Source organism: Dama dama, chromosome 33 (assembly GCF_033118175.1).
Source record: "Dama dama isolate Ldn47 chromosome 33, ASM3311817v1, whole genome shotgun sequence".
Classification (NCBI taxonomy): domain Eukaryota; kingdom Metazoa; phylum Chordata; class Mammalia; order Artiodactyla; family Cervidae; genus Dama; species Dama dama.
The window spans coordinates 18,633,163-18,653,853 of NC_083713.1; the positions used below are offsets into that span (position 1 = coordinate 18,633,163).

Here is a 20,691-nt window from a genome sequence, read left to right on the forward strand (position 1 = left end):
GTTCCAATCTAAGAATTATATATGGATGATAATAGTGACATATGTAAAATATTAAGTTAACTAAAGTTTCATAGACTATAGCCTTAAAGAGGCAGTTTCTGAAATGGCTTTTTAGTTACCACTGGCCATTTTGATCTTTTGAAGATATAATTTCCCTTATTTATAATTACTAGTATCTGTAAGGCAGTGATAATTCAAGTTTGTCGATTTTTACAGTACCTAAATAACTTCCGAATTTTACTTGGTTGTGTTTGTCTAGGAAAGCCTTGTATTTATTTGTAGTCATATTGTACACAAACAGAGAGCCAGTCCAATAGAATGATCCTGGAGCCCCCATCACAATGACATCCTGCAAGAAAAAGAAAATTTATCATCATTTAAAAGTGTAATCTCGCCACTCGAAACCTCCTCCAGATACACACATTAAACAGTGACAAAAATAATTTTCATAAATTTCTGAAATATAAGCATTTAATGACTTTAAGAGCATGCCCGAAAAAGCCAGAGAAGCTAGCTAGTGAGTTTTCACCTAAAATGAGAATTTCAGAGAAGAAAGGCCGAAACTCTCACTTCACACTCATTACTGGACTTTACAATCAAAGGCAGAATCACCGAACACTAGAGTAAGCTGTGGGGAAAAAGGCAATGTGGTTTCTATTAAAGTAAATCATATCTGGGTAATTCATTAGTGCTCATTACAGAGATAATCATGTGCTGCCAAAGAGTAAAAAATGGACTTAATTTATTTCAATTTGCAAAAAGTCAATGACTAAGTTCCTTAATAATGTTAGCTTGGAAAAATATAACTCAAAAGGAATTGGGACATATTTGATGATAAACGTAGGAATTTAGAGAAAGGAAACAGAGGGAAGATTGGAATGAGTAGACATATTTGTCTGGTGAAATATGAAAACTTTCAGCAATTAAATCTATTTGACATTTCTAAATTTCCTAAACGATCCAAACTTTGAAAAAAGAGGTCAATTTAAACATAAAGTAAGGAAGAAAGCATTATTATTTTTCCACACTAGGCAATATTTATGGAAATTATTAACCTATAGTTTGATACAGCCTGGCTACATAGATTTAGAAAGCATTCATAACTTCATAAGGGGTTACTCAGAGAAAGTGGGAGGTTGAGGAGTTGAGTAAAACTGTCTATGTGATAGTGTTAGAAAGAAAATAATAGTTTGGGAACATATCTTATTTAAGAGGATATTATCAAGTTCTTAAATCTCCCAATTCTCATACTTCTAATGAAAAATGTTAACATATGCTCCGCCCCAATTAGTAACTAAAAATAACATACTTAGATATTTTCAGTGCTTAAATTAACAAATGACTATGGCTATTTTTTGATTTCTGTTAAATCCTTAATGAAAGTAACTTTCTTTAAAGTGTAGACTTTTAATTGGTCTTGGGTGACACAGCCATCTAAATATTACTATTTTATCAATACCTATGCTGAATATCAAGTGGTAAAAATTAATCTGTAATATACTCAAATTTAAGAGATATATTATTTGAGTATTACTCAATCTTTATTTCAAAGCATAATATCAGTCTTCTAAGTCTTCAGAAGAATTAAAATTCTATATGTAAGCATCTATAGCAGCTATTTTTGGACTATTACCTCTGTGTAAAAACTAGATATTCCAGCTTGACATGACGCAAAATTCTCTCCAAACTGTTTCACAAAATCTAAAATAAAGTAGAAAAACAATGAAGATTTCATTTTAAAATAAAGACAAAATCTGCATAATTTATGTATAAATTCTTATAAGTATGCCTTTTAAGATCTTTTACAATAACATTATTTTAAAACTTAGTAAGTAGTAAACTTTAAGGCCACAAATCTCTTCCATATTGACCTTCAAAATATCCCTATGAAATAGCAATAGAAATATTTATGCAGTCTCTTTTTCGGGGGAAGAACAAACGATATACAAAAAGTTGTCAGATGAGCATCTAAGACAGAGATAGGATTTCATGGCTTCCAGTCCAGGCTTCCATTTAAAGTAGGCTTCCTAGATTTTGCCCAGTTGAAAACAGTAAAGTCAAGATCTGCATGGAGATGGAGGGTCTCCTCTTACAAAGCCCCCACGAATGCGTGCTTTGTGAAAGTTACAATGGGCACAGAGCTTGCTTTTCCTGTAGAACTGACATTAGCAAAACTCTAGCAAAACCCAAACAAAGACATGGCACTCTGTTTTCATAACCAGAAATGTTAAATATATTGCTAAGTCATTTATAATTACCACTCCTTGTCATGTTTTTTAATTCCTTTTTCTATTTTCTCTGCTCCTATATATTTTTTAAGTGTAATTTTTAGTTGTCTTAGGTTTCTGCCATCATGGTTTTTTCCCCCATAGGATGTGGCTAAGTGTGTGTATATATATATATATATGTATATATATATATATATGTATATATTCGTAGGAGTGCACATTGTCATCCATGGACATTATCAACCCTTGCATAAAGTTATCCAGAAAACACATGAAAAAATGTACGGGACCAAAATCTACACCAACAGAGGCACCAGCATTTAGTGAAGGAACCAGCCGGCAGCAGGACAAGAATTGCAGCACATGAAGCATTCAAGTGCGTTATCTCAGATGATTAGAACAGTCAGAAGTGGTTGCTAGGTCAGTTAAAAGCACCAGACATGGGGCCAGCTAGATGAGGACGGCTGCTGCAGTTGAAGGGTATCTTTAGCTTGCATCTCTATTAGACTGTCAAAACAGATTTCTTCAGCCTATACAGCTAATTCCTATCATCCCACTTCCGTGCACTTGATTTTGAAGGAAACCGAAATCAGCAAGGGGAAAGGCCTCGTCTGGACTGGAGATTATGATTCCGGCTGGTCAGTCTGCATTATAGAGAGACTGGAAGATCTCAAATGACCATGAGGGCCTCCACAGTCAACCAGAGAGAAATGCCCCAACTGTGAAATATTTTAAAATGTTAACCATAAACTATTATGAAAAATGGGATAATAGCTAGAGTAAGTTTTACTGCAACTAAGAAATTAAAATCCACCTTTTATCTTCTTGGCATTCAAAGACAAATTAGGAACACAGATGATATAACCTTTGCTATGATATCAAATTCCAGGCATGAAAGAGTCCAGCATTAATAGAATCAACGCAATTTGGCTATTGCTCAAAGTTTTGTCAAGTAATAGAAATTTCCTTTGGACGCTGAGGTAATTATTTTGGTTAAAAAAACCTGGAAACTGGCATTCACATATATTCTTTCTAAAGACACATTTTCAGAATTTTAGTTCTGTTGCAGGTATCATTTCTTCAGTGCCCTGTTAACATTCACCTCCAACTGCTGTTTCAGTTTATTTCCTGGCTCTGTATGCACTATGACCTAAAATTTTTATGGGAAAGACCTTTTAAACTTACATTCCCAATTCCTTGCAGTTGCAAAGAAAGTAAGTGAATTCAAGGGGAAAAAAAAGACATAGTGAGTGGAAAAGATCTGCCCACAATTATATTTTAAATTTTTCTGAATCTTGTTGGAAGTTAAAGCAAGAAACAATTTTCTTCCTTCTGATCAGATTTTTCAATCTATTTCATAATTTTACTTAATTGAGAATATATTTAATGCTAAAATGGAAAATTATCAACTAGATGCTAGAACTATTCAAACAAATAGTTTGCAGAATTCCTAGCTTCAAAAAAACACAGTTGTTGTTCAGTCGCTCAGTCGTGTCTGACTCTTTGTGACCCCATGGGCTGTAGCACACCAGGCTTCCCTGTGTTTTACTATCTCACAGTTCATTTTTGAAAATTGAAACTGCAATTGGATTAAAAAAAAAAGAAAAGGGAAATAATAATATGATACATTAAAGAGAACATAGCTATTTTCAAAGATCCTCCCACGGCTAACCAAGTATCCAAAATTGAAAAAAAAAAAAAATGAAAGACATTCACATATTTATCTTGATCCAGTTAATATCAAAAGCATACCTTACCTTGATAGCATGGAGCTATTCTTTTACTCAGTTCTGCCCGTAAATCAGAAGGCATTCCATAGCAAACACCCGTGGGGAGCTTAGACTCAGTCCTTATGTAAAATATATTTTTCCATCTATGCCCACAAGTCTGAATAAAACATAAAAATAGACCAAATGATGTGAAAGTCACACCCAGGGTATCTGGTTTCACGATGTGATCAGGGAACTATCCCAGCAACCTACCACAATGGAGCCGTTTTCTCCAGGCTGTCTGGAAAGCGTGACCCCCAGCCATTGATTATCTCTTTCTTCCAAGCAAGTCTTTCCACAAGGATCTCCAAAAGGGCTACCTACAGCATTGGAAAATAATTTAATGAGCAGTTATCTTGAAAACAATGTTATTCTAGAATAACAGAGAAAACAAGCATGCATGCCTATCCCCAGTGTTTTTTCCTCCAGCTTCTGGGGAATCCCGTCTTTCCCGGCTTCCCTGTCATCATATATCCGGTGCACATTGTGGGGGTAACCATGAGTTACTCTGTGCTAACATAATTGCTCTCTCACTGTGATTTTTGTTTGTAGAAAAGACCTCTGATTGGTAATACCAGGAAGAGATGGCCTTGATATAGGAGACAGCTAACCAGCATGACTAAGAGAGGGGAAACCAGTTTAAACCAACATGGGTTGTACAAGTTTAACTGCATTATGTAATGCTTGGCAAAGAATGTGCACCTTTGTTCTGATCATTTACTAGCAATGCAAGCAACATTACCAGAGCACTTTCTAAAATGTTTCAAATATTGAGACACTAAGAATAGAAGGACTACAATATGGTCCTCAACATTTAAGTCACACTTTGTTGAAGCTGGAAGATGATGACTGTGGGAAGCAGCTGTATATAATTAACATACTAATAATGCCTACCATTTTAAACAAACTGCCCTATGGTTTACAGTTAGTGGAACTGTGATGTTTTCAACAAAGAAAAAAGACTTTGAAAAACTGGATTATCTTAGTATACAAAAAACTTCAGAAGGCACTTTGACAAAGACATGAATAGCCAGAAAGCCAAAAATAAAATATTACACATAAGTAATACTTCTAAAACGTAAAAAAAAAAAAAAAAGTGATATTCCCAGTGACTTTTTTCTTATTTTGTTAAAATAATTTCTTTGCTTTATGGCTGGGATCCCATATTAACTGTGATTTCAAGTAACTGGTTTTGAGGGAGAATAAGATGCAGCATATTAAGATTCCTTTTGCTGCCTATTTCCACACACTTTAATTGCAACGTGACATGTCCATTCCACTTGAACTTAATTCTAAAGGCAGATAAATACATTTGCATCAATTTGATTGGATAAAGACATGGAACTTGGGTTTTTAAACTTAATTTTAGTACCAAATTTCATTCATTGATAGGTACCATACTCCAAATCATTAGGCACGTATCATCTTAACCCCTAGATAAAGCTTCCTGGGCAAACTCAGAATACTTACACAGATAATGTAGTATTGGAAAGTGAAATTATTTGCAGTAAGTCTCCTGGGTAACAGAGAATTTAAGGAGTGTGGAAAGATATTTGTGTATATATTTTATACATTTGTTCATTCTCTACCATGAAGTTCAGGACAAACCAACCCTCTGACATAGCTAAACTGAAGTTTCTTAGCCCCTTCTCTGGAGATTGATTTCATAGGTCTAAGTGAGGCCCTGACTACCCCAGGTGTTTTTCATGATCTGGAACACCATTGCTATGCTATATGGCTCATCTTTTTTTTGGCCAAGTTTCTTGCAGAACAGTAATGTCAATTCCCACCTCCTGGTAGTGCCTGCCAAGAGCGTGAGACAGAGGAAGACGACTAAGGATAAGTCTGGAAAAACAAGGCTGGGCTTGATTAGCAATGGCTACTTGGAATGGGCTTCCCAGGTGGCTCAGTAACAGAGTCTGCTAGCTAATGCAGGAGATATGGGCTCAACCCTGGGTTGGGGAAGATCTCCTGGAGGAGGAAATGGCAACCCACTCCACTATTCTGGCCTGGGAAATTCCCTGGTCAGAGGAACCTGGTGGGCTACAGTCCATAGCGTTACAAAAGAGTCAGAGATGACTTAGCGACTAAACAACAACTTGGAACGGAAAAGAGATACTGCTGCAGCCTAAACCTTGATCAAGAATGGAAGCATAAGGTTGCTCTATTCAAGTTAATAAAACAAAGAAGGGACAAGGGGGAGGGAAGGAGAGAAAGACAATTATACTGTAGCACTGTGTGGGTCAAGTCTAACAAAGAAAGTTGTTACTATGGCTACATTATGTCCATGTAATTGAAAGAAAGTGAAAGCATAACAAACAAATTTTAATTTTCATTATGATACAAATGTTTGACTTTTTACTAAAACTTCTATTTTTTTTTAATTGATGTCAAAAATAGATGATAAATGGTGGATTCATGTACTCGAAGTTGTGGTGGCAAGAACACACAGAAGAACTGTACAAAAAAGATCCTAATGACCTGGATAACCATGATGGTGTGATCACTCACCTAGAGCCAGACATTCTGGAGTATGAAGTCAAGCGGGCCTTAGGAAGCATTACTACAAACAAAGCTAGTGGAGGTGATGAAATTCTAGCTGAGCCATTTCAAATTCTGAAACACGACACTGTTGAAGGGCTGCATGCATGCCAGCAAATTTAGAAAACTCAGCAGTGGCCACAGGACTGGAAAAAGTCTGTTTTCACTCCATCCCAAAGAAGGGCAACGCCAAAGAAAGCCTAAACTGCCACACAATTGTGCTCATTTCACATGCTAGCAAGGAAATGCTCAAAATTCTTCAAATTAGGCTTCAATAGTAGATGAACCAAGAACTTCCAGATGTACCAGCTGGATTTAGAAAAGTCAGAGGAACCAGAGATCAAATTGCCAACATCTGTGGGATCAAAGAAAAAGCAAGAGAGTTCCAGAAAAACATCTACATCTACTTCATTGACTACAACTAAAGCCTTTGACTGGGTGGATCACAACAAACTGTGGAAAATTCTTAAAGAGATGGAATTACCAGACCACCTTACCTGCCTCCTGAGAAACCTGTATGCAGGTCGAGAAGCAACAGTTAGAACTGAACATGGAAAAATGGACTGGTTCCAAATTGGGAAAGGAGTATGTCAAGACTATATATCATCACCCTGCTTATTTAACTTACGTGCAGAGTACATCATGCAAAACTCTGGGCTGGATGAAGCCCAAGCTGGACTCAAGATTTCTGGGAGAAATATTAATAATTTCAGATAGGCAGATGACACCCTAATGGCAGAAAGCAAAGAGGAACTAAAGAGCCTCTTGATGAAGTTGAAAGAGGAGAGTGAAAAAGCTGGGTTAAAACTTAACATTCAAAAAACTAAGATCATGGCATCCAGTCCTATCACTTAATGGCAAACAGATGGGGAAAGAATGGAAACAGTGACAGACTTTATTTTCTTGGGCTCCAAAATCACTGCAGATGGTGAATGCAGTCATGAATTTAAGAGACACTTGCTCCTTGGAAGAAAAGCTATGACAAACCTAGGCAGCATATTAAAAAGCAGAGACATCACTTTTCCAACAAAGTTCCATATAGTCAAAGCTATAGTTTTTCCAGTAGTCATGTCTGGATGCAAGAGTTGGCCTATAAAGAAAGCTGAGCGCCAAAGAATTGATGCTTTTGAATTATGCTGTTAGAGAAGACTCTTCAGAGTCCCATGGACAGCAAGGAGATCCAACCAGTCAATCCTAAAGGAAACCAATCCTGAATATTCATTGAAAGGACTGATGCTGAAGCTAAAACTCCAATACCTTGTCCACCTGATGGGAAGAACTGATTCGTTTGACAAGACCCTGATGCTGAAAGATTGAAGGCAGGAGGAGAAGGGAATGACAGAGGATGAGATGGTTGGATGGCATCACTGACTCAATAGACATGAGTTTGAGCACGTTCCAGGAGTTGGTGATAGACAGGGAAGCCTAGCATGCTACAGTCCATAGGGTCGCAAAGTTCAGTTCAGTCCAAATGCTCAGTCATGTCTGACTCTTTGCAACCCCATGAAATGCAGCATGCCAGGACTTCCTGTCCATCACCAACTCCCAGAGTTTACCCAAACTCATCTCCATTGAGTTGGTGATGCAATCTAACCATCTCATCCTCTGTTGTCCCCTTCTCCTCCTGCCCTCAGTCTTTCCCAGCATCAGGGTCTTTTCAGATGAGTCAGCTCTTCGCATCAGGTGGCCAAAGTATTGAAGTTTCAGCTTCAACATCAGTCCTTCCAATGAACACCAAGGACTGATCTCCTTTAGGATGGACTGGTTGGATCTCCTTGCAGTCCAAGGGACTCTCAAGAGTCTTCTCGAACACCACAGTTCAAAAGCATCAATTCTTCGGCACTCAGCTTTCTTTATAGTCCAACTCTCACATCCAGACATGACCACTGGAAAAATCATAGCCTTGACTAGATGGACCTTTGTTGATGAAGTAATGTCTCTGCTTTTTAATATGCTGTCTAGGTTGGTCATAACTTTTCTCCCAAGGAGTAAGAGTCTTTTAATTTCATGGCTGCAATCACCATCTGCAGTGATTTTGGAGCCCCCCAAAATAAAGTCTGTCACTGTTTCCACTGTTTCCCCATCTATTTGCCATGAAGTGATGGGGCGGGATGCCATAATCTTAGTTTTCTGAATGTTGAATTTAAGCCAACTTTTTCACTCTCTTCTTTCACTTTCATCAAGAGGCTCTTTAGTTCCTCTTCACTTTCTGCCATAAGGGTGGTATCATCTGCCTATCTGAGGTTGTTGATATTTCTCCCAGCAATCTTGATTCCAGCTTGTGCTTCATCCAGCCCAGCGTTTCTCATGATGTACTCTGCATATAAGTTAAATAAGCAGGGTGACAATATACAGCCTTGACGTACTCCCTTCCCTATTTGGAACCAGTCTGTTTTTCCACGTCCAGTTCTAACTGCTGCTTCCTGAACTGCATACAGATTTCTCAAGAGGCAGGTCAGGTTTGGTATTCCCATCTCTTGAAGAATTTTCCAGTTTGTTGTGATCCACACAGTCAAAGGCTTTGGCATAGTCAATAAAGCAGAAATAGATGTTTTTCTGGAACTCTTTTGCTTTTTAAATGATCCAGCAAAGATTTGGACACGAATGACTGAGTGAACTGAACTGATGTACTGATGTGACAGCTGGACCATAAAGAAGGCTGAGCACTGAAGAATTGAGGTTTTCGGACTGTGGTGTTGGAGAAGACTCTTGAGATTCCCTTGAATAGCAAGGAGACCAAACCAGTCAATCCTAAGGGAAATCAACCTTGAATATTCATTGGAGGGACTGATGCTGAGGGCTTCCCTTGTGGCTCAGATGGTAAAGAATCTATCTGTAATGTGGGAGAGCTGGGTTTGATCCCTGGGTTGGGAAGATCTCCTGGAGAAGATAATAGCAACTCACTCCTATATTCTTGCCTGGAGAATTCCATGGACACTGGAGCCTGGTGAGCTACAGTCCATGGGGTCGCAAAGAGTCAGACACCACTGAGCAACTCACACACACATACAAACACACTGATGCTGAAGCGCCAGTATTTTGGCCCCCTGATGCAAAGAGCTGACTCATTAGAAGAGACCCTGATGCTGGGAAAGACTGAGGGCAGGAGGAGAAGGGGACGACAGAGGACGAGATGGTTGGATGGCATCATGGACTCCATGGACATGAGTTTGGGCAAACTCCAGGGGATAGTGAAGGACAGGGGAGCCTGGCGTGCTTCAGTCCATGGAGTTGCAAAGAGTTGGACATAATTGAGCAACTGAACAACAACATCCCAAAAGACACTCCAATAAAGTATCTTCTCTGAAAATACCAATGTCTTTCTAAAATTAGTTAGCATTCAGTTTATGAAGCAATTGTGCAGGAGGGAAATTAAAGACAGGAGGGAACAGAGGTCACAAACAATGTATTATCTCTTTATAATATGTTGATGCTATAATGTATTTATACTACTTTAAAATGCAGTATATTTAATGAACAGTTCCATTAAGATTACGGCCAATATTTAGACACAAGTTTCCTGTTCTAGAGATGCCACCACAAAGTTTAAAAACCTATAGTAATATGTATGCAATAAACATATAGTTTAAAACCACAAAATGCCATGTAAATAGCATGAAAATGCCTCCAAAGTTCTTTTTGATTAACATATTTATTTTAATTGGAGGACCATCACTTCACCACACTGTGGTGGCCCTTGCCACACATCCACACGCATCAGCCATGGGCGCACATGTACCCCCCAATCCTGAACCCCCCTCCCGCCCTCCCTACCCCATCCCTCGGGTCGTCCCAGGGCACTGGCTTTGAGTGCCCGGCTTCATGCGTCGAACTTGCACTGAAAATGGCCCAGAAGTTTTTAAAGTTTTTATACAGAAAAATAGGGAATCATCATCTGTTTCTCAGCTGAGTTCTCTTATTTGTTGACTTTAAAATAGAGACTAGAGCGACTCCTATCTCATTAACTGCTTTCTAGGTCCACAGATTACGCCCCTTCCCATCCTTTCTGGTTTAGTTTTAGCTCTCCCAGGTGACATCACAGTGTCATCACTGCTCAGACTCTCATACTTAAGAGTCACAAACTTGGAAAATGAACAAACACACAGACTCCCGCTTACTTGAGTTTCTTCTCTCTACGTCCTAACACTGCTTCTGTCACAGGCAGCACCCAACAGCAGCAATAATCTTGAGCTACTTTGAGCCCTGGTAACAAGACAAAATCAGCTGGAAGAACAGCTTATAAATCTCCACTACTGAGCTGGGTCTCTTCTTAGTTTTGAGCAACTTTCGCCCTCCACTTCGGCAGTGCTTGCAGGATCTTGGCAGAGGAGTCAGACCACATCACCAGCTTATGCTCTGAGTCTCTCAAGAGCATTTCCTTCACCTCTGTGCACTGGAGGCCACGCCTTTTCACGTAATTCTCAGCTCTGACTGGCTATCAAGATCAGCTGGGGGAGTTTCGAACAAATGCTGACACCTGGTCCCATTCTCTGGCTCAGATCTGATATGCCCAGATCGAGATTCAGACTTCAGAATCTTTCACACAGTTCCCCAGGTAATGGTAGTGTGCATCTGGACTTGTGAGCAACTGCTCTGCAATATACATGGTTTCGCCATTTCCTGTGTTATACAATATTTGAAAAGAAACTACTCCATTTAGAAAATAATAGTAATATCTTTTTGCCCTCCTTGGTTTCAATTAGACATTGAAATAGTATATCAAATATTAAGCCAATTTTTTTCATGTGTAAATACAGTATTTATAATTTGGTCAGAAATGATGATTATGAGACTTGTCATGAGAAAGTTGTCTCATGAATTTCCCTGACAGAACATCATAAATAAATGCAGATGATCTTTATATTTTACCCAAATGTCATACGGAAATGATTTATAATCTGGTTTTCAATTCAGCCCATACATTACTGATCTAAACTCTTAGTAAATCAAATCAGCTTCATAATTTAAAGAATGTACTTTACATGGTTTAACATAAACGAGGTTAGTAGAAATTAATATGTGATAATTTTCCATGCTTTTATACAACTAGAATGACTAATTCTTAGCACAGTTGAATGCATTTTCCCAGTAGACATTAAAAAAAAAAAAAACAAAGCCACATGAAAACCATACTCCTTATTCTAAAAATTAAGTCCATCTTTCTCTTTTGTATTTTTCCTCTTTCAATTTGTATTTGGGAAAGCAAATACAAAGATGTATGCTTACTATTTGGTTTTCATTTCCACTTACTGATTTTGTTTTAGTATGTACATGAGTATATAAATGTGAATAAGTTGTGATTTTGATAGATGGATACAAAGGATATTAGTACAAAGCCAATTAGGAACAATTTTTGCCATTCATTCCCTCCACACTTTTTTTTTCTTTTTGCTGTTTTTCATGTTATCTATTTTAGTGCCATTGTTTCAAGTGACAAAATATGACAGAGACTATGGGAGACTAGATATTTGCTCTTGACTGTCACTTGATGGGGGAAGATTGACTATTTAATTGACTGTGGCATTTCCACAGCACAGAACAGGGCCTTACATGCAGCAGGCAGGAACAAAATATTTGCTGAGGGAGGGAATTCTAATACCCACCTCTTCCACCACAAAATACTCCACTAGAGGGTACTAGAGGTTGGACTCTTGAGAGACCCTTGGGCAGCAATGAGATCAAATCAGTCCATCCTAAAGGAAATCAACCCTGAATATTCATTGGAAGGACTGATGCTGAAGTTCTAATACTCTGGCCACCTAATTTGAAGAGCCGACTCATTAGAAAAGACCCTGATGCTGGGAAAGATTGAAAGCAGGAGGAGAAGGGGCAGCAGAGGATGAGATGGGTAGATAGGATCACTGACTCGATGGACATGAATCTGAGCAAACTCCGGGAGATCGTGAATGACCAGGGAGCCTGGCTGCTGCAGTCCATGGGGTCACAAAGAGCCAGACACAACTGAGCGACTGAGGAGAACCATCAGAGGATACAACTGCAAAATGTTCACCATTCAGGGATCTAAACCACAATGAGGTACCATTACACGCCAGTCAGGATGGCTGCTATCCAAAAGTCTACAAGCAATAAATGCTGGAGAGGGTGTGGAGAAAAGGGAACCCTCTTACACTGTTGGTGGGAATGCAAACTAGTACAACCGCTATGGAAAACAGTGTGGAGATTTCTTAAAAAACTGGAAATAGAACTGCCATATGACCTAGCAATCCTACTTCTGGGCATACACATCGAGGAAACCAGATCTGAAAGAGACACGTGCACCCCAATGTTCATCGCAGCACTGTTTATAATAGCCAGGACATGGAAGCAACCTAGATGCCCATCAGCAGATGAATGGATAAGGAAGCTGTGGTACATATACACCAGGGAATATTACTCAGCCATGAAAAAGAATTCATTTGAACCAGTCCTAATGAGATGGATGAAGCTGGAGCCCCTTATACAGAGTGAAGTAAGCCAGAAAGATAAAGAACATTACAGCATACTAACACACATATATGGAATTTAGACTTCGGAGAAGTCTTCTTTCTTCCTACACTTCTCCCCTACTTCTCTTCCAAAACATTAGTCCCTTAAGTTTTAAGATAGTAACAGATGGTGTGAAGAAAAACAATGTTTGCAGGTTTGAAGATCTTTACAAAGTGCGATATGTGAGTAGGATGGTTTAGTACTAAGAATTAGGTGGGCCTCCAGAGATGGCTATCTCAGAGGGATTCTACAAGGACTGTGGGGAGTAAATGAGGGATGTGTGAAGGCTTGGGCCAGAGCCCGGCAGAGAAAGCAGGCAAAAAATAGTTGATGTTGACATTATTAAGGATTAAGCTAAAGATATGATTAAGGTACACATATGTCATGGCATATATCCTCCTCCATAACATATTTGTGGCATATCACTGTCAGTGACCAACCTAGACAGAGTATTAAAAAGCAGAGACATTACTTTGCCAACAAAGGTCCGTCTAGTCAAGGCTATGGTTTTTCCTGTGGCCATGTATGGATGTGAGAGTTGGACTATAAAGAAAGCTGAGTGCCAAAGAATTGATGCTTTTGAACTGTGGTGTTGGAGAAGACTCTAGAGAGTCCCTTGGACTGCAAGGAGATCCAACCAGTCCATCCTAAAGGAGATCAGTCCTGGGTGTTCATTGGAAGGACTGATGTTGAAGCTGAAACTCCAATACTTTGGTCACCTGATGCGAAGAGCTGACTCATTTGAAAAGACCCTGATGCTGGGAAAGACTGAGGGCAGGAGGAGAAGGGGACGACAGAGGATGAGATGGCTGAATGGCATCACCAACTCGATGGACATGGTTTGGGTAAACTCTGGGAGTTTGGGATGGACAGGGAGGCCTGGCGTGCTGCGATTCAGTCACATGCTGAGCGACTGAACTGAACTGAACTGTCAGCGAGCTCTTAGCACACACATTCAATTCATTAATTCTCACAGCGGCAATGGAGGACTGTGTTAACAATCTCATTTTACAGGTAGAGAAATAGAATCTTAAAGAAGTAGAGAGATTTGTCCAAATTCATGGGGCCAGTAAATGGAAAAGATTAGAATCAAGCATAAGAATGGAATACTGCCATTTGCAGCAACATGGATGGACCTCGAGATTATCATATCAAGTGAAGTAAATCAGACAAAGACAAATATGTGATATCAAGTATATGCAGAATCTAAAATATGATTCTAATGAATGTATTTACAAAACAAAAATAGATTTACAGACATAGAAAACAAACTCATAGTTACCAAAGAGAAAAAGGTAGAGAAGGATAAATTAAGAGTTTGGGATGAGCAGATGCAGGTACAAACTATTATACATAAAAGAGATAAACAATAAGGTCCTACTGTACAGCACATTATATTTGATATCTTGCACTAAAACATAATGGAAAATAATTTTTAAAAACTTTTAGTAATTGAAGATCTCAAAGTAGTTACTTTCCACTAATCTGGAGTATATAGAATAGAACTGTACAGATATTTCAAATGTATGAATTATCTGAATAAATTTCACTTTCTAATCTTTTCTGCCAGCTGAAAGTGTGTAAAATTTCTAGTCAACTTTCTAGGGTTCATGAAAAATGCCGCTTTCTCTGTCCCTATCTTACCCTGATCTTTTCCTCAGTTTAGATCAATTCTCAATGCTTTGGCATTTCCACTGAGGAATGAGCAAGTGGTAAGACCAGACTCAAAGGTCTTTCTGTAGCCTTTTGACAGCTTGAGTGACACATTGTGGGCAGGGCAGCTTGGGACTTTTGGATGCAACGACATTTGGTTTATCTGCCTGTGTCACTGGCTTAATCAGTTCAGACATTTAATGGGGGGGGTCTCAAACTTGCCTTCTGGATACTAAGACAACACACATATTGGTCTGATCTTTCAAAACATGACATAATTTTCATGTTTTAGAGAAATAGTGAAAGACCTGACCTCCACCAATTACTTTTTTTTAACATGAAGTTCTAGTCTATTGAAAGATTAGTCCTATATATTTCAAACTCTTCCACTCTAAATTTTTCTCAAATAATCCTGAGAAACAAATGACTCTTGTTCTATGTTCTATAAAGAGTCATTCATTCAATAAATCTATTTCTAGAAGCAACCATTACTGAGTGAAACAGAATACAGAAAAGACATATGGGATTAAAAGCAAACATACCAATTCAAATGTGACCAGAATACAAGGTCTACCATTGGAGGGTTATAAAAATTACAGAAAATGTATGCCTGTGCATACGAGACTTTCTGGCACCTAGTAGGTGTTCATTAAATGAGGGGTCAACGCTTCCACTCCGCAGTGTACCCACATTGCATTGATGGGGACACGCCAGCAGAGGGAGCTCACAGTGCTGTGAGGTTGGATCAGCAGCATTCCTTCAGCTCTTTAAGCCAAAGGGCCCCTGGTTTTTATTTCTTATCAAACACTAATTATTACTAAACCCATTAGATTATGTTTATTATATTAAACTGTGTACTTTCCCCACACATCTAATAAAATGTGGTGGTGATGTTTCTAAAAGGTAACAGTGATGTTCATGAATTTAACAGCCATAACAATAACTGAGTAATGAAAAGTAAAACACTCCAGTTTTAGAGGAGATATGGGACATGAAAGTACTAAACTTCTGAGAGCATTTCCACCAACTCATCTAGTGGCTATCAAGGATCAAAATATCAAATTAAATTTCAAAATTAGAAACAATTCTTGATGTATCTTTAAGTGTCATGTTCTTAGACTTAGTAATAAAAATCTGATCATGACGGATAATCATGCTCAATTTATATGAGTAACAGTTCCTATAATCATAGGCCTGAAAAAAACAGCTATTCCAGTCTTTGAGGTCATTTTATTTTAATTATAGTTTTTATTTTATAATTTTATTTATTTTACTTTGTTGTATTTAGGAAGAGTTCCACCCAGAGGTGAATGCATTCAGGCAGCAGAGTCAAGCCTGATGGTTGCAGTTTTATAAATCTGGGTTGATCCTGAGTCATACTAGACTTCTGAGCCCTGGAAAACCATTCTGCTTGTGAGCCTGAATCTCAGATAAGGGTTTCCCTCCAAGTGTCTTTGGTCCAAACTTCTTCAATTCCTATAGAAAACCTATACAAGTCTTCTTACTAAGTAGAGCAGAAAGATGTACAGCAACTGATATATCTGCCAAGTGTAATGTAAAGAGGGAATGTTGTCTTACAATAACTATTATTTATATACTAAATAACACTTATTAAATGCTTCCCATGTAATAGGCACACTTTTAATATACATGAACATATGTATTAAGTCATTTAATTTTCCTTATATCCCTTAAAGGTGGGTATGATTATCATTATCCCAATTTTATAGATGGAGAAGCTGAAAGAAAGGGAGAATAAGCATCTTGCCCAAAGTCACTAAACTTAAAAGTGGGGTAACGAAAGATTCAAACCTACACTGTCATCCACTACCCTATACTACTTTACAGTGATTTGCTATGAGCACTTCACTATTAATCAGTGAATGAATCCAAGTACTGGCACTATTGACAATCCTATTCTAATTCTGTTTCATAATAACATTTTAACACTGACTTCCAACATTAGAAAATAAGGAAAAACAACTCTCTGTTTCCATGGTTTTCAATTAATCTCTTAGATTTAATGAGTCATTTGAAAAAGTATCACTAATATATAAGTACCATTTCATTTGAAAAAGTATCACAATATTAGAGATACTATTGTTCTTTGAAACAAAAACAATATAAAAATGTGAACAGAAAAGGACTCAGGGAAACCTGCTGGCACTTAATGCTCAGTGGTCAATCCTGACGTTCTGAGCTTGGTTTTGGAATTCACAGGGTAGGATGGAGGAGGAGGTCAGGGTGATAATAAAGTTCAAAAATATGTGAGAAAAGTAAAAATCAGTCAGGGAATCCATGGCATCGTTCTCTACCAGTCAGTGTAGGATCAGACTGAGATGAGGGGCTCCTGACAACAGAGGACAACTTTTCATTCAAAGTTTAAAGTGGGGGGATAAGATGTTGCAGAGACAATGTAACAATGATCTTCAGACAAAGTAATGATATTCTAATAAATACTAAAAAAAATGGTCCCAAGAGAACAGAGCATAGCATTGAGGTTAGATAGACCTAGAATGATTTCAAAGAGGGTAGATACTGACAAGAGACTTCTACCTAGAATATAATTTTAAAAGGACATGTCTAATCCACTTCACAAAAGATTTCCAGCAAAAGAGATTTGACAACTATGTCTATACTCTTACTATATCTGAACAATTCATTGTGAATTCCAGTATTTCATATAAATTATATGAAAGAGATGACTAATCATTTGTTAAAAATCCTTAGGGATAAACTGAGGACATCAGAGCCAACACACGGCATTACTGGACCCAGTCTTGTCCCCTGCAAGTCCACTTCCATATTCTAATTTGATATTGCCAACTACTCCTAAAATTAAAATTCCCCCAGTTTTAAAGACAGTCCATTCTAGACTTCCTGTCTCAGGAGTGCATATTCTTTAGACTGTCCAGTGTGACTGGGCAGAGTCTGGAATGCAAGACTGGCCTAGACCTCTGCGAACAATGCTGAAATATACAGTAAATCCTAGAAGACCCCACCCAAATCAGAAATGTACCCATCCATTTCACATTCATTGAGACTACCATGTGCTCATCAAAACTGGCCAGAACTGACTCATTTACTCATGTCCATTGTTCCAAAATACTGTCATTATCCATCTTCTTCTCCCCATTGTGCATATCTACCATTATGCTGTGACATTTCTCATAAGTACTTCTCTGTTTACCTGTTATTCCTATAACTGAGTTCTTTGAAGGCTTTAGCCAACTTGGCCAAATTTCTATTCCAAGTACCAACATAAGTAATGGATAACATTTATTTAATAAATGAAGGAAGAACCCAAGGAAGAACTCTTCCTTTAAGGAAGAGTTGATAACTGGCACCAATATTTTCCCACTCCTCACCCCTCTGAAGTCTGGCATTACCACTAAAACAGGTCTTTCCAAGGTTCTTAACAAACCAATTCTTTCTGAATCCAAAGAATCCTCCTAGGCTCTTAAGTAGCTTGACCTCTTGGCCTCTTTTGACATGCCAACCACTCACCTCTTCTCAAGATCTCCCATTCTTCAGCTTCCATAACGCCACATTGACCTGATTCCCTGGCTACCCCTTGGCTTTTCCTCCTCAGTCTATTTTCCTTGCTCTTTTTCCTTCTCCAATGGTTCTTAACCATGGATGAATACTGGAGTCATCTGGGGACATTTGGAAACTCCCAATGCCCTACTAAGGATTCCACACCCAACTCCAATGTGTGTGGGTGAAGCTTTTCCACACCAGCACCAAGAAATTCTCTGATACTAGGCAGGGGTCCTGAAATCCAATTTGTAATTATAATACTATCTACCTGGAGATAATGTCAGATCCCACTGATTAAGGGTTCAGTTCTGCAAGCTCCTTGACAAAGGTCTGAGTAACAATTTTTTAAATTTAACTCCAGAAGCAAAAGCAACAAAAGCAAAAATAAATAAGTGAGACTACATCATACTACAAAGTTTCTGTAAAGAAAACCATCAACAAAATGAAAAAGCAACCTACTGAATAAGAGAAAATATGGAGCAGGGCTGTATAAAAACAGACCCAGCATCACTGACCATCAGGGAAGTGCACCTCAAAATCATAGTGAGCTATCACCTCACATCTGTTAGAATGGCTATTATAAAAAGCCAAGAGATAACCAATGCTAGTGAGGGTGTGGAGAAAAAGACTGTGCATTGTTGGCGGGAATGTAAATTGGGGCAGCCACTATGGAAACGGTATGGAGGTTCCTCAAAAAATTAACAATAGAACTCCCGTATGGTAGAACTACCATAGTTCTAATAATTCCAACAATACTTTTGGGCACATATCCAAAGAAAAGGAAAACACAACTAAAAATAGCATAATGCACCCCCCCCCCAAATTTACTGCAGTATTATCTATAATAGCCAAGATGGGATACAACCTAAGTGTTCAATGAAGAGTGAGTGGATGAAGAAACTGAAGTGTATACATGCAATGGGGTATTATTCAACCATAAAAAAGAATGTAATCTTCTTGTCTGCAACAACATGACTGAGCCCTGATGACATTATGCTAAGTGAACTAAGTCAGACAGAGAAAGATAAATACTCTATGATCTCACTTATATGTGGAATCTAAAAAAAAAAAAAAGCTCAGAGAGAGAACAGATATGTGGCTGCCAGAGGTGGGGGCAGGGAGGGAGAAATGGGTGAAGGAAACCAAAAGGTAAACAAAAAGAAAAAAGTAAATACAGTACATTACTGAACAACACTGAAAAATACCTTACTATCACTCAGCAATTTGTGATTATCTTCTATAGGACTAGGAAACTTAGGCAACTCTAATAAATTCACATAAAACTTCCTCAATGGGTAATGGAACTTTTAGAAGAAACTTGAAAGGTAAAAACGCACTGGGAGTATGTTTAACAGTTGAATAAAATACATGAAATATTTAAAAAAGACTACTTTCTTTGCATATCACCCCCCAACACACACTTCAGATGTCAATCTCAAGCCCACTGGCTACTGAAGTTTCCCTTGATGTTCTCCTTTGGTTTGAGCCACAAGTGTGGCTCACAGAACTCAAGAGAACCATTCTACTCACTAGATTATCAGTTTATCATAAAAGGAATGACAGGAACAGCTGGATGGAAGAGAGACACAGGGCGAGACACGGGAAGCATGAAGGGCGCTCCCAGGCCCTCTCTGAATGCACCACTGATCCTAAGTCCCCACATGTTCTCAAGTCCTGTCCTTTTGGGCTTTTAGAGAGGTTTCGTTGCGTAGGCATGAGTGATGAAATCATTGGCCATTGGCAACTGGTTCAGCCTCCAGCCTCTCTTCTCCTGCTGGTGTCAGGGGGATATCAATGAAAGTTCCGATCCTCTGATCATACAGTGTGCTCTGCTGGCAACCAGTCACATCCTTTGGTTCTAAAGTCACCTCATTAACCTAACAAAAGACATTTTTATCACTCTAGAGAACTCCAAGGGTTCTAGGATCACTGTGCCAGAAATGGGGTTGAAGACCAAATATATATTCTTATTTCTTACTATAAATCACAATATCTAACCTAGCTAGATCCACTCGCAGAGATTTTACTAGTTTAGGAGAAGGCCACCAGCACTGGGCTTCTTAAAGCTTGGCAGAAGAATCTAGGTTGCAGCTAGAGTTGACCAATACTGTTCAAGCTGCTTCTCAAATGGCAGGAGTCCTGTGGGATCTCTTCTGGGTCCAGAGATCCATTTAACCTAGAACATTCCCAGGTTAAACGCATTAACTTCCATGGCTTTGATTACCATCTCTCTGCCAACAACCTTCAACTCTGAACTGCCTATATAGACCTCTCCTGCTGCCAGGCCCATACAACCAGCTGATCACCAGGTATCTATTTTTACATCTCACTGGACATAGCACCATCATCTGTCCAACAGCCCAAGCCAGAACCTTGGGTAACATCTTTGAAAACTTCTTCCCGTTCATCTCTCTCATTTACCAACTACAAAGTCCAGGTCACAGAGACCTGCCCTGCACACAAACAACAGATTT

At 38.6% G+C, this 20,691-nt stretch overlaps 1 protein-coding gene across 4 annotated transcripts in view; it reads right to left on the reverse strand.

Moving 5' to 3' along the window:
• ITGA4 (integrin subunit alpha 4) overlaps nucleotides 1-20,691 on the reverse strand; it is a 90,311-nt gene that overhangs the window by 62,528 nt on the left and 7,092 nt on the right. For all 4 annotated transcript variants that reach the window (XR_009691725.1, XM_061135232.1, XM_061135231.1 and 1 more), the window contains exons 3-6: nucleotides 4,211-4,317; nucleotides 3,986-4,115; nucleotides 1,634-1,701; nucleotides 220-349 (exon numbers count right to left, since the gene is read on the reverse strand). Coding sequence is in view for 3 of the 4 variants with exons in the window: in XM_061135232.1 (XP_060991215.1) it covers nucleotides 220-349; nucleotides 1,634-1,701; nucleotides 3,986-4,115; nucleotides 4,211-4,317 (435 nt within the window). In the remaining variant the exon portion in view is untranslated. The remainder of the gene's footprint in view (nucleotides 1-219; nucleotides 350-1,633; nucleotides 1,702-3,985; nucleotides 4,116-4,210; nucleotides 4,318-20,691) is intronic.